Consider the following 14,875-nt stretch of genomic DNA (forward strand, 5'->3'; position numbering starts at 1 on the left):
AAAATGCAGAGAGGAAGAAGGATAAATGTCAAGAATGTTAGAAGTTGATCTAAGACTTACAGTGAGCTGTTTTAAGGAACAGGATGCAAACAAATTCTTCAGATCTTTGACGAGGTCAACATGTAATTCCCTTTGCACAAGTTTACTTGATGTACTTTGCACAAAATCCTATGCATCAATGCTTTTGTATACACACATTTTACACCAATGTGTGCATTTGATATGCATTGGGCATGTGTTGTGTATAAATGTTCAGGAGGCAGAGGAGGCAGAGAGCCCTAAACGCAGCATCCGGGACAGTGGCTACATCGACTGCTGGGATTCTGAACGCAGCGACTCTCTCTCCCCGCCACGGCACGGCCGCGAGGACTCCTTCGACAGCCTGGACTCCTTCGGCTCACGCTCACGACAGACCCCGTCGCCAGACGTCCTGGTCAACCGCGGCAGCAGTGATGGTAGGAGATAGTCTACTCTTTACACACTATAGTCATATTCACATCGAACACTTGTTTGCATTGCTGTTGTGATCCTGTGTTTTAGACTGATGACCCTTCAAATGGAAGGTTGCAGGTTTAATCTGTTCGATAGCCATTGTGTCATTTTAGCCAAACCACATACTGTGTGTGTTGCAGAAGGGAAGTAATTCAGTACTGGCTGTTTTGTTTGGGTCGGCTGTGGTGTTCTGATATACTATATAGATAAATGAGGTGCATTGTCCTCATAGTGCTACTGTTATTAAGCTTGTTGTTCTCCCTGTGTGTTTGCAGGACAACACCCAGTATTTGAAATGTATTTGAAGTGAATGATCTCACTGCGATACCTGTTTTGAAGCCAAGTAGTGGCCATTGTTTGATTTTAGTTCCTGCTATATGTCTTGTGAAAAGGGAAGACATTCAATATAGTGTCTGCTGTTTTATTTTGCATAATGCTCTATGGTTATAATTATATTAATCCAGGAAAAAGGCTACATGCACACCCATCAGTCTTCATAGTCCTTTCTGAAAAGCTGCTCATGTCCGTCCTCTGCGTGTCTGTATCAGATCTCAGATCATCTATATCTCATGTCAGTCTGCAATGTCACAAAGACTGCACGTCCATAGTTACACTAACAACTCCTGCCACATCTGTTTTTGTTTCAGACATATTTCAGCTATGTAATGTTAATACAGGATCCACCAACATGACAGTTTTGTGTCAGGTGACATAAAACAGAAGCCATATGATTTATTTGATCTTGTAGGAATGCAGACAAATGTGATTTAGTAGATAAAATAACCGTGTTGTGGAGGCATACAGGTCTGGTTTGATATAGAGAGAAAAAAGGCACTCAAGTGTTTTTAATTTGCTGTTCACACCTCAGATCTTTGTCCTTTTGAGAGGAAGGCTTTATCTGTAGTTTGAACAATGAGACACTGAACCCGTCAGATAAATGTTTAAAATTGAAATATAAATGTTTGCAGTCAGACAGTATGGAGTCTCAGGTAAGTTTGTTGAGCTTTTCAGCTGTCAGTGTTCAGAAGAGGTTCAGTATTCATATTGTTACATCCTCAGCCGTCAGTCAGACATCGGATGAAAATGCATCATGTCTCAGGAAAACCTCTGTCAAGCGAGCTAAACAGTTTGCTATGGCAGCATGGCTACTCTTTGGCTCTGTTATGGGCTCACTACATAGCGACTAAAAAGGACTGTAAAATGAGCTAATCACCTCGACACATTCTCTGTTCAGTCCAAGCAACAAACAAAGTATTTGAATAGCAAATATTCTCCAAAGCTGTTTAATTCTTTAACAGTTTTGCCTCCAAGTTTCAGTGTGTTTTCATTTGTTTGTATGTCCTTTAGGATTCAGGCTATCTGTGTTAACACGCACAAAGCTACACTAGTACGGTGAATAATCACAGATACTATAACAAAAATACAAAAGATCTGACTGGATTTATGTCATCTTTATGTATAGTTTTTTTGTTGGTATATAATGTTTTTGTTTAGATAATCATAGATTGACATTTAATTTAATGCAGCCGAAATGGTAGCATAACAATTAAACCTAATTTCAAGGTTTTCCAGGATACGCATGAACTGCAAACAGCTGTCAATTTGTTTTACATGTTGTGCTGAAGTAGTAGTAGTAGTAGCAGTAGTAGTAGTAGTAGTAGTAGTAGTAGTAATGAAGTCAAAAATAGTTTGGCTGCTTTTAAATACTTTAAAATGCCAAGCCAGCCATATGTTGTCATTGAAAGCTGTTCATTGCTCTGCTTTATTTGAATTTGACCCTTTTTCAATTGTAATGACAGCCTATAAAAGAATTCATCACAAAGTTTAATATATGTTTCATCTCTGAATCTCGTGGTAGAACACAGAGGCCAAGCATCCTGTCTGCACTTCCTTCAAAACAGAAACACAGTCAAAGGATATTGCTGTCTCCAAAGCCAAAGCTGCTGTCACCAACAGTCAAACTAACTAAAAGCCTTGCTGCATGTTGCTGTTTGCTTCTCAGAAATAAGGGGCGGATATTCCACCCTAAACAAAGCAATGACATCATAGTTTTGAGGCAAACCTAAGGTTGTGATATCCAAACCAAAGACCATTAAATAGTCTTATTTTAATGACGTTGAACAATCAGCAGACATCGCAGCAGTGAGAGCCACAGTTTTCTTCTCAATTGACCGTCATGCAAAGCTGCCCTGAGCCACCAACACACACAACCCCGTTTTCAAAGTGACTCTCCACAGACCGATGCTAATCACAACATGATCTGAAGTAGCTATTTTCTCTAGGCTTTTTAATCTATTGCTGTCAGAATGAATGGCGAAGTGGAGATAGAAAGGTTACCAAGTCAAGCACAAGGTCTGCATATCTGAAGTCATTGCTGTTATTGAGGGCAAAATGCTATCAGCATTTAGATTAGAAACAGGAGGCACAAGCTAGAGAAGTGAGAATAGGATAACAATGCAGTTATCACCCAATCACAGGGAGCTTTGAGTACGCACATCCATATGCACACAAACTTGAATCAGCCAGTTAGACCTCTTTAGACAAAGCCCTTTCACTATTCAGCTCTGTAAATGGACTTCACCCTGACAGTAATTAGGAGACAGGGGGACGTGTTTAATTCAATCTCTGGAAGAGATGCAGAACTGTAGATGCTCCTTTGTTTGAGCCGAGTTCGGTAGAGGGGTATATTGTTGAAAAATGTGACACTCCTGTAGTAAAGCCTTGCCTCCTCTTTCTATTTTTGCAGGACCACAGCATTGTTAGTCAAAGACTATTTGATAAAGTAAACCGAGAATGTAATTTGAGAATTCAGTTGCTGCTATATATAATATAGGGCATGAATAAATTCCCCCAAAAATGTCATAATTTGTTTCACTTTAATACTATTAGAAATGTTGAGGGTATCACTCTTCATTTGTAATTCTGTTCCTGCTTTCCAGTTCCTGTAATTCATATTGAACTGGACTCCATGGTTTTAACATGTCCTGTAGTATTGCTGCATGTTGTTGATTATTGATGTAAATAAGTTTCTGTGAAGCTCCGGTACATTATGGCGTTGACCCATGATAAACGTTCCCTCAAGCTTTAGTGTTACCAGATGTGCAGAGTGAGCCGATCACCCCATAAAGACATATGTTGCTCCTTATAGTTGGATCGACTTGGATGGTAGAATCGCTTATGTTTCCAATTGATGGGCAAAGAGGAGTCATAATTGAACCACTCATTGTTGAAAGTGCAGACACCTCAAGGCCTTTTTTCAACCTTGATCTGTCAATCTTTTCTATTGATAGAAAGAGAGGTTTTTCACAAGTGCAAAATGTGACATTTATTTCCACTGAGAGCTGCAGCTGAATCCACATGTATGAGTTGTGAAAGCGGGGAAGCTTTTAGATGTGGTTGAAATGATGGGTTTATACTTGGAAAGCATATGCATTGAGTCATACATTCAGAGGTCATAGATTCAGTATGCATGCATCCAAGCGGAGGGGAATTCCAGTAGCACATGTGCTGAACATCTTTGAGGGGTATTTTCAGAGACCTTGGGTAAAGCAGGGCTGCAGGTATCTATTACCTGCACTTTCCAAATGTGGAATCAGGGTTAGCATTGGCAAAATAACATCTTAATGAAGATGGATTGACGGGTGTGCTTGTAATGCTGCATCAATGAGATTTATCCTCCTTTCTCCTTTCTGTATGAATCACACATGAACATCTTGCAGAGGAATTTAACATCAAGCAGGGAAAGTCCTTGAGCGATGCACTTCTGCAGCTCCAGGTGTTGCCACCGACATTAAAGAGCTAACAACGTGTTTCAAATGGGATGCAGACGCACGCTGTGGCATCCTAAGTGAATTCTTCCGAACTGTAGGCTAGAATTTTAGGAAGAAGGAGCTGCACAATACAGATTTCATGATGATTTATGTTACTTGCTTTGTTTTCATAATTACAGACTGTCAATCTGGTTTATTTATGCTCAGCCACTGGAATGCACGGCATGTAATAACACTGGAACCGCACTTTAAGGTTATGTAACCCTGTATGATGTCATGGCTTTGGGGGAAATTTCAGTGATATTTTTATTCAAAAATTAGAAGTCTGCAATAGGATTCCTCATTCAATTTTTTTAATTTGATCTCTCTCCCATTCTCCCTCATTTTCCCCCACATATCGTCATTCATAAGGAAAATATCAGAGAGCAATTCAACCTGTTCTCAAATGGATCTGTGAACCTGCACCTGTGAACAAATTAGCTGCAGAATGATCTCTCTGTGATACTATTGATAGATTACTTCATTTCTATTCACAACAGGCCGCGGGAGTGACTCAGAGTCTGACGGTACCCCCCATAGGAAGATCCCAGACGTGCGTAAGGATGACATGTCGGCACGGCGGACGTCCGTCAGCGAGCCACGAACCGCCATGCCCTTCAACCAATACCTGCCCAACAAGAGCAACCAGAGTGGATACGTTCCCACGCCACTCCGCAAGAAGAAGAACGATAAAGAGGAGGGAGCCCGCAAGAGTTGGAGTACCGCTACTTCCCCTATAGGGGGAGAAAGACCATTCAGGTGAGTCTGACTGTCTGTAATACAGAGGAAACACTAGCATGTCATTTATTTTAGGTAGTTCAGATACATAAATGCAAGTTTATATTTAAGTATACACTGTATTGTTTTTCTTAAGATTCACTAATCTAATGAAATGCTGAACTCAATACTATGATTTCATGATGTTGAAATTCTATGAATGCAACATTGAGCCACTTAATATGATAAACTAATTCTGCTATAAGATAACATTTTACATAGAAGCATAGAATATTCAAGGTTTATTTATGTAGTTGTGACTGCAAATATTATCTTGAACTTGATTGGCTGCGGACACAATTGTTATTATTATTATTATTATTATTATTATTATTATTATTATTATTATATGATTATTGTCGATGCCGAGTACTGTACATATGGGCGTAGCTGATGGAGGCCAAATCTGCGTTATGATTCTGATGGAAGCAGGAGTGTGAAGTATGCTGTGTAGACGAGGCAGATTAAAGTCTGATGGTCTTCTTGGCATTTATTGGTTTGGCATGCCAAGAGTGCTGGGATCACAGTTTTTACTCTATTAAGCATTTCATTGTCAGCGGCTCTCACTAAAGAAGTTTTATTTTTCTGCTGGCTTAGTGGATTCCTTAATGTGCTTTGATCTGTTTTTAGTAGTTTTTAGAGTGTGTGTGTGTGTGTGTCTGGTTAATCTGTCTTTCATCCCCACGTCATCCATCGTGTTCCATCAAAACACATGTATTAATTGATTTTGCATTACTGTTGTTTTTTCCCCTCACTCTCCTTCCTTTGTATCCGTCATGGTGTTTCCCCTCGCCTCCCTTTACATCTTGTGTGTGAACCTAAATTCCCATTTGTTCGTTCCATGTCTCATGTCCATTATGTTGTGGTCATCCTTGTGTCATTGTTGCTAATTTTGCTCCAATGTCATTATGTCATCCTTTCCTGTGTATGAATGGTTGATGTAACAGTCAAAATGAGGCCCCTAGCTTAGACGACCCACCTGGAGAATCCCCCACCCCGCCCCTCGAACCCCAGGTACAGATTCAGAGGGAGATCCAGACCAAAAAGGCGGAGGAGGAAGGGGAGCAGACTGCTTCCTCACCTTGCATTAAGATGCATACAGCGGGCCTGAGGAGGAGCAGTGAGCCTCTGCCCCGTAGCCCCTCCCAGCCCCACGCAGAGCCCCCCAAGGAGACTGTAACTCACCTGATGGTCACCACTGAGCAAAGGTCTTCTCCTTGATTCATTTATTTATTAATACCCCAAATCAGCAGCCCAATTCCTTTTGTATTGACACGCTTCTGATTCATTGTTCTGATTCATAGTGCTAAATCAAACAAATCTAAAAGTTAATAGATTCCCTTATATAATTGAAATTTGATTTCTCTAATGATAAATTGTTGATATTATTTTGTTATTTTTTTAACATGTTTCCCTTAAAGGAGCGCTCCACTGATTTTTACAAATGAAAGCAGGTCTTGGGGATTCATACTTTATGTGTGGAGTTGTATCAAGCATTTTGTGTCTCCAGAGTGAGATGCATGAAGACTCATGTATGACTCTGTCATTCACAAGTTTGACTTCAAACATAGACAGGGGGAAAATGACACTGCTTGTTTATATTTCTTTGTACCAATCACAATCGACTTGGGCAGCACTAAGCTAAGAATACAGCAGCAGTGCCCTTGCAGTATAGATAGAACAGATAGCATAAGGGGAGGAGTGTGTGAGATTCATGGCTAATGGCAGGTCAATCCAGTGAGTCTAACTACTTCCAGCATAATACAACAGAATCACCAACCGCGTTGTAGTTAGCCGGCATAAGAAAATACAATGTGTCATTCCTGCTGCATCAATGTTTGGGCAATCCTGATCTATCTGTGGAGAATTATTTTAACGACCTCACTATGACTTGAGTCAGTAGCGTAGGTTCTGATTGTAGAAGAAAGGGTCAGTACCCCCAAATCAGAACTCAATTTAGTCATCCAGCTATAAAGAGAATATATGTTGTTCAAATATTCCCATTTTGACTCCTGCTTGCACCACACTAGGTGGATGGCATTGTATTTTGTGCCAATCAAAATGCTGAAGAGTTACAAAAATCTCAGCAGCAGCACATGACAAAAACAATGTCAACAAAGTTTTCATCAGGACCGTTTCTTTGGCATCCAATAGTTTTCACAGCTGGTATTTTCATCCAGCCCTGTTCCTGTTTGGCCCTGCCATTACCGGATTATTGTGTCTAGTGCTGTTTTTGTCCAGATTGACATAAAAGTGACTCAGCGAGACGTTCAGTGCTCAATGAAACGTGTAGAACACACTGTTGTAATGTCGGGGGTCGCAAATTATAAACCAGTGCTGTATATTTCACGGTACAAGGGTCCTCTGTGATATGTGATTACTGTGTTTCTCCGATGAAAAATATCAGTTTTGGTCTCAGTTGTTATTTCGAAATCCAGCCCTATCCGCTGTTATTTCCTGTTCCAGCAGACGTTTCATTCACAGTCCTGTTAGAGAGTTATTAGAGTCACACCCCCAGTTTCCAGCTTTTTCTGGCACAGATGTTATGGCATTGATTGGATTGTCAGTGTTTCAAGGGAGTGAAAAGAATGCTCAGTAGAAATCTGAGTTGTGTATGACTGCGCTCCAAGGAAAAAGGGGGATTTCTAGGATGCTTTGATATGGGCTTCTTTAGTTGGTAACAGCTTGCATTTTTTCAAAAAGAAAGTCGAGGCTGGAATTTGTGTGTTTTAGTGTTAGGATTGCCAGGAGATAATTATTTTAAAAACAGTGGTAGAACGCCAAGATATCGCTGTTTGCAGTTGGCTTTCAATGTTGTGTTGACCATCTTTTTCGAGATAACGTGACTTTCCCCATTAAAGTCTTGGAATAAAACTGCACACACCTTCAAAAACAAACCCGTACATACCACCAGCAGGTACACACAAAAATGTACTGTGTGGTGTTCACACACAAACACACTTGCAGGGAACATGAACATGCGACCCACCCTCAGGATGTAAGGAAATGAGGCTTTCTTCCTTCCCAGACCCTGAGCAGGCTGGGACTGGAGCCTGGCCTTTTCACAGCCCTGCTCTCCCTGGGAATTTATAGTCCAATAATAAGCCTCTCAGAAAATAGCTGTTCATCACAGGATGACAGAAAACAGAGCGTGCAGCGAATTCTGCTTTGGCTTTTTGACTCCTATTTCTTTTCACATCCCGTCTGCTCCGAGGGCCTTTGTGACCGTGCTTTTCTATATTCTTAGATTTATGTGTTAAAAATCTCCATTCAAGCTCCTCCAGAGGAATGCTGTCTGATGACATGGGATGATAACCAGACAGCAATACGTTTTAGTTTGCTTTGCTTTCCGCAGTACTCCAGCTCGCTCGTGCTCAGAGGAACTCTTCCACCATTCGACGACTCGAGCATCAAACGCCGCGGCAACCCCCGCGGTTGCAACAGGCCGTCCACCTGTGACGGAGCAGGAGGAGGCGGCTGTGAGGAAGGGAGCCGCTGATGTCCCGTTAGTCGTAGATGCAGAGCGAGATGAAAGACGGGTCCGCCAAACGCTGACCTCTCCCAAACACACCCCCAGCCGGAGTCCCCCCCACTTCCTTCCTGTCCCCACTGCCATGGCAACCGCAACAGCAACAACTGATACAGGCCGACGGAAGGGAAGGGCACTGAGTGAAAGTGATGACCAAGGAGGGAGCTCCTGGTTGGACAGCAGTCTTCCAGCAACGTGAGCCCCGTCCAGCAACTACACTACATTTAATGAGTATCCACTGCGTTGAACTAAATCTACTAAATCTACAAACTCAACTTTAAAATCAAGAGATCTACTATTCCATTTATTTCCAGTCAGCATGTGACCTCGAACTCAGACAGCAATGCTCCTATATGGACTTATGTACCGAAAGATTGCATGACCTTTTTTACATGAATGCAAACCGATATTGTTTTCTAAAAAAAATAGTTGCGTTGTATAGAGAATGCATGGAAACTTAAAAACATGTATTTTCTTTGTTTTTTTTTCTTGAGAAGAAGAAATGCTTGAGAATGTGTTTTTTGATTAACTATGCATGACCTGAGTGTGCAGCCTTTGATCTCTTTAGTAGTTGAAATTAGGGAATAACTGCAGTGGACACTGAATTAAACTTGATCCAATTTGAATACAAAATATTGGCAATTCTTGAATGCATAAATTAGTCCAACCATTACAAATCAATCAAGCATCGACCATTCCAATGTTTGCCAATAAAACACTGGCTTTAATGTAAGTCCCACTGTAGAACAGCCTGACATCTTCCAACAAACAACATATGGCAAGTAGTTATTTTACTACAACAAACCATGTGGCAGATAGCCATCTTAGAAAACAATGTATCTGGTCCTGATTTAGCAAGGCTTCTCTTAATTCCATCTCCTTGTTCTCTTGTGGCGACAAACCACAGGCGACACTTTCCCCTCCAACATCACAGAGGCAGCTCCATAAAACAAAAAACTGTGAAGACGCAGGTTGAGGTTGAGGCCAGACCTACATGTGGTGGTCACAGACAGAAAGAAAGCTACATCCTTGATGTTGCTCTTGTGCAGTCTAATAAAACATGCATGTGCTTTTTTTTTAATGGTGTCAGCTGCATTCTTAGATCATTGCCATATGCATCTGTCATATGCTAGCAGTTTTGTTTTGCAGTGATGCAGTAAATGTGTCTTCTGCTCTGGCTGTGTTATGGATAAGAGTGCCCCCTTGTGCTTGGTTTGAGGATCAGTAAACCCAGAAACGAATACATCTCTGCATAGACACAAAAGCAGTGGGTCCACGTGTTTCAAACATTATGAATGAACCATTCTGTGTTAACTCATCGTCAGCTGTGATCACAACTGTGTTTTGATATTCACACGAGTGAATGACGTGTTCCTCTGTTGTACTGCTGTACTTGTTTTCATGTGTGATTGTGATCTCTCTCCATGCTCTCTGCCTCCTGTAGATTCAGCCGTGCACATAGTGTGTCAGATGACCCACAGTAAGTTGTCTATTTACTGCTCAGCTGTCTGGCCCATCACTGCTCTGCACTGCAAAGCTTGCTCAATAAGGCGTTCAACCCTTCTTTGAGTGTTTGAATTGAAATAGGTCTATATGCAAGCAGGAAAATCTGCTAAAGGTTGAATTAATTTCAAAAACTTTGTTTATTGATGGTGTTGTATTTGTTTGAACGAAGGTCACATGATCAAATGTGTTGTGCCAGTTTTTGATAAACGTAAGCAACGACCAAGGCTATTGTTACTCACAGCAGTCAAGCTATAGCTTGTGGAAGAGGGACAGGTAGAGTGTGTTCAGGTAGGCAGGCAGATAGACCTGGACAGGCTTAATGCCGTCCTGACAGCCACAATGGGGTTTCACAGCATTTGATTTATTGATTGCTTCTGGGATGTCGAGAGAATTTCATACCTTGTGTTTAAAGTGCATGGAGAAATTAAAACTCACACCTGGAAGAAAGAAATTAAATGTTTTTTGCTCTCTTTAGAACACTGATTGCACATCAGACATTGTGGCTGAAATGAGTATTACAACAAACTCTTAGAACATTGGCCTTGACCAAAAAAGAAATTCACCTGGCTTTTTTTCACCTCTTTCACACATGGAAGAAAATAATGAACTTTTATTATCCTATTTTTCACCTTTTTATAAATCATAAACACTGGAGAGCAAACAATTTCGATCAGGCTTAGATGTATCACTACATTTGTTAAAAGATGATTCTGTGATTTACTCTTTGCAAAAGTTTTCTTTCCATGGAAATCCAACCTGCTTTCCTAATTAAGCAGATTTTTTCTACTTATTAAATAAATAGTGCAAAAATAATGCACTCAATGACTTCAAGGTAGACTGTGCTTTTAAAAGTGTCAAACAATGACTTTACACATAATCTGAAATATCATAAAAATATGTTTTAATAAACCTTACTGTACCGTGCTGCTTAGACATCATATTAATGCTTCTTGTTTGTATGTTTAATATAATGAAACCATTTCATCCATCCTCCCACCTTCCCATCTCTGACAAACACTATCATGGTAATCTCCTTCGCTGATGTAAAAAGTCCAGCGTTTCATGAATCGGGTTGAAAAGTTTTGGTTTAGATGAGCAGTTCGTTTTGGTCCCTTTGTATGTTGACGATCTGTTTATTATTCCATTCTTGACTTTAAAGAGCAGGAATATCATTTAAGCGAGAACATAATGTTTTACCCATTCTAAGCCTGTGATGAGCTGCATGCTCCTAACAAAATGGCCGTCCTGTCTGTAATCTAAACATCGCTGCTTTAATCATGAATGTAAACTCGCTGTAACAAGGCTTTGACTGTGTGAAGACCATACTGGTTGTTGCATCTCATACACTCACATCAGAACGTTACTTACAGCCACAGGCACCTGAAGCTGAAGCTAATGTTCGCAAAGCTCCATTAAACAGCATCTTAACAACCTTCAAGCACTTCCTGTTGAAACAAATGTTTGAATGCATGAGGTTACCTTTAAGGGTGGAGAGTTTTCCATCCATGTGACCGATCTTATTTGTGTATCTGCACTGAGCCATGGCTTATAGGTTATTCTCTTTTTCTGGTGACAGATTGCCACGAAATCATGATGATTGTTTAAATAAATCTAGACTTTGGGTGAAATATTTACATTGTATCCATTGCTGAGCTTGTAAAAGTGTTTGTGTGTTCCATAACTGTATGAAATCAATAGACATCAACATACTTACAATACAATGAGGTAAATCTATCACTAGCAGACTAACGAAACCAGGTCCTGCTCGTTTACACACCTTTTTCATGATCCATGTTCTCTTTCTCCTCTCTCCCCTCAGAAGTGTGAGTATGATCGACATGCGTGGTGACGAGGAGGAGGCCATGTTGCAGCCCCACAGTCAGGTGCGTCATGAACTGATGCACAACCAGTACAACAGGATGAAGGAAGAGGACGATCACTGGCAGGATGTGAGTGCCTTAGTGTTACTTTATGTTCCTATTCATGTTTCTCTTATGTCTGCATATTTGTTTATATTTGAGGATTTCTTTTTTTCTGGACTGAGATAACCTTTGTCTCATCTGCACAGTTTGTATTTCTTGTCTCTATTGTGTCAGAGATTTTAATGCCTGCAGGCTGAAGCACAGAGGCAGATCTTCAGCTCTCCCAATGCTGCCGAGCCAAGCCCTCTTGCCTTGTTTCACTTGGAACTGAAACACTTTTTATCTGTTTGTGTGTCAGGACCTAGCCCGATGGAAACATCGGAGGAGGAGTATTTCCCAGGACCTGATCAAGAAGGAGGAGGAGAGGAAGATGATGGAAAACCTGATGACAGGAGACACCCCTACCTCCATCAGGAGGAGAAGCATCAAAACCTACAGAGAGATAGTGGAGGACAAGTACGTGAAACAGACAAAACAGACTGAATTTTTCATTTGAATTTAAACCATATGAGTGTAATGGGTCTTTCTCAGAGGAGAGAATTTAATCTGTAATTCCTGTTAGTGGGCACACTCCTTCTGGGTTCATTTAAGAAGGTCTCCTACAGAGCAAACGATTGATAGATGAGGAGCAGACCAGCTCAGTTGATTGTGTAGTACAAGGAAAACATTTGTGATTTGTACAGCCATAGTTTTCATCTTGTCAGATCTTGTTATCAAATATAATATGTAGTGTGTACAAGGTAAATGAGCTGCCATATAAACTGCTAATATATCAGTATCAAAGTTTATTTAGTGTAAACCAAAGGGGTCATATCAGTTGCTTCACATTTTACACACCTGTTGTGCTTTTTATCTCCTCTGTACGTCCTTTCCTCTTCGTCAGGGAGCGTCGTGAGGATGAGCTGCGGGATGCGTACCGGAGAGCCAGAAACCCAGAGGAGGCATCGGTCATCCTGCAACGTTATGCCCAGCGTTTCTCCATCAGTGATGCAGTCCTGGAACGCCTACAGCTGCCAAAGCTCCTGGACCGCAGCATATCTGCTGACCCCTCCTTTCCCAGTTCACCCTTCCCTCTCTCCCTGTCCCTCTCCCCTACAACCCCAGACCCCTTCGACATGGACCCCAACGGACCCATGAGGTATCTGCGCCAGCAGTCGGCCCCAGCTCCCAAGTTCACGTCGACTCTGGAGGCACGAATCGAGGAGTTTCCCAAAGACTCCTCACACCAGCGGCCTCAGATTCGCTCACGCTCGACTGAGCCACCATCCTCGCGAACCCTTTCACCCAAACCGGTGCCTTTACTGACACCCAAGCCTTACTTCCAGCCCCGACCCACTGCAGGTGAACCACGGAATAGCAAGGTGAGACTGACTCTGAATATCTCAACCTCCTAAAAATAAAAAAATGTGGGTGTTTCACTGGAAAATCTCCACACGGTGTTATCTCTATTTATATTCCTTGCTCCTGATGTAATATTCCCTACATACGTGACATGATTGAGATTTGGTAAATGTTACTGCCCAGTATTGCTGCCCTTCTCACAGGCTGCTGGGTAAATTCCCCTCCAGCTCTCTTGGCACTTCCATTAGGATGCCACAGAACCACCATGGTGATGAGCCGGCTGGTTTCTAGGAAAACACAAGACTTCCCTCCCAGAAGAAGCATGTAATGTTTCAATTTAGCTCAAAGTGCTCTCAAAAGGATCCATTTCCTTTTCTTCTGGAAAAAAATTCAAATGGGAATATTCAAAATGAGATCTTGTGTTTCGGTGAGTTGGGGAAGGAGGGGCAGATTATTACCAGACCAAATGGAGCACAGCGCTTTTCTGGAATGTCTTGTCAGGAGTCTGAGCAGGGCCCAGCTTTGAATGGAGCCCTCTGTTCGCTATTGACTTAAGAAGTTGACAAGTAGGGCCCTCTCAATGTGAAGTGGGCTCCCTGAGGACAAAGAGGGCCCACACAGGCTGCTCGGAGAAGGATGAGAAGGTGGAGGAAGAGGGGGACAGACTGAGGGCCTGCATTCACCCAACTCCACCACTGTGTCTTAAAGGAGTCATCACCTGGAAATCGCAATTTCTCTTGTTAAAACATGCATATCTGTGTTTGACCTCAGTTGAAACTTGCCTGAAAGGCTGGAGTTTGAAAGTGGCGCCGTTTTTTCGCTTCTGCTCTTTTTCCGAACAGGAATAGCACACAAGGGTGTGCATTCCTAAAGCACGAGATTTTGATTCTGCGCCTTCGGTGACGTCACCGTGGCGGCTACTTGCATAAGCCCACCCCTCTTTCACCACCCAACCCCGCCCCGTCCGCTACCTGAAATCGCCGAAGCGCCGCCATTATGTTTTGGAGTCTGCATGCAGGCAAGCCCCCCCGGCTCTGTCCTTCCTGCGGCGAATCAACGCGCGCCTCATTACATATTATACAATGCACATCCGGACCAGTCAAAACCTCGCGCGTAATCTCGCGTGATAAAATCGCGGTACGAAAAAGGGTCAGAACAAGCTCAATGTTTGATTAAATTTTTTTTTTTTTTTTCTAATAAGTTTTACGAATTGATCCAAAGCGATCCAAGGGGGGCTGGATACGTATAAAACCAGGTGATGACTCCTTTAAGTTACCGCTCACTGCGAGCTCCTCACACACACATCAGTGCCTCTTTGTCTGTTGTGAGTTAGTTGAATAGCTAATAACGAACAGAGATGAGAGGCTGGTAATGATCACAAATGAGGGCACTGGGTTTGTAGGCATGGGGCTTATTTCAATTTCTTTGTTTGTCATGGATTCATTTGTTTACCGTTGAAAATATTTGAGCTAGAACCGCCTGATTGGAGCGGAAATTTA

General features: G+C 41.9%; 1 protein-coding gene across 8 annotated transcripts in view; it reads left to right on the plus strand.

Annotated features, from left to right (window-relative positions):
- The window catches only part of LOC311013223 (LIM and calponin homology domains-containing protein 1-like), an 81,687-nt gene that overhangs the window by 54,766 nt on the left and 12,046 nt on the right, over positions 1–14,875 (plus strand). For 5 of the 8 annotated variants that reach the window (XM_084009199.1, XM_084009201.1, XM_084009202.1 and 2 more), the window contains 8 exons: positions 257–455; positions 4,802–5,060; positions 6,026–6,286; positions 8,434–8,802; positions 10,052–10,087; positions 11,933–12,062; positions 12,334–12,491; positions 12,919–13,396. In XM_084009199.1, the coding sequence (XP_083865325.1) occupies positions 257–455; positions 4,802–5,060; positions 6,026–6,286; positions 8,434–8,802; positions 10,052–10,087; positions 11,933–12,062; positions 12,334–12,491; positions 12,919–13,396 (1,890 nt within the window). The remainder of the gene's footprint in view (positions 1–256; positions 456–4,801; positions 5,061–6,025; positions 6,287–8,433; positions 8,803–10,051; positions 10,088–11,932; positions 12,063–12,333; positions 12,492–12,918; positions 13,397–14,875) is intronic. The other 3 variants (XM_084009200.1, XM_084009205.1, XM_084009206.1) reach the window with 3 other exon arrangements.

This window comes from Eutrigla gurnardus (genome assembly GCF_963514095.1).
Source record: "Eutrigla gurnardus genome assembly, chromosome: 5".
Lineage (NCBI taxonomy): Eukaryota > Metazoa > Chordata > Actinopteri > Perciformes > Triglidae > Eutrigla > Eutrigla gurnardus.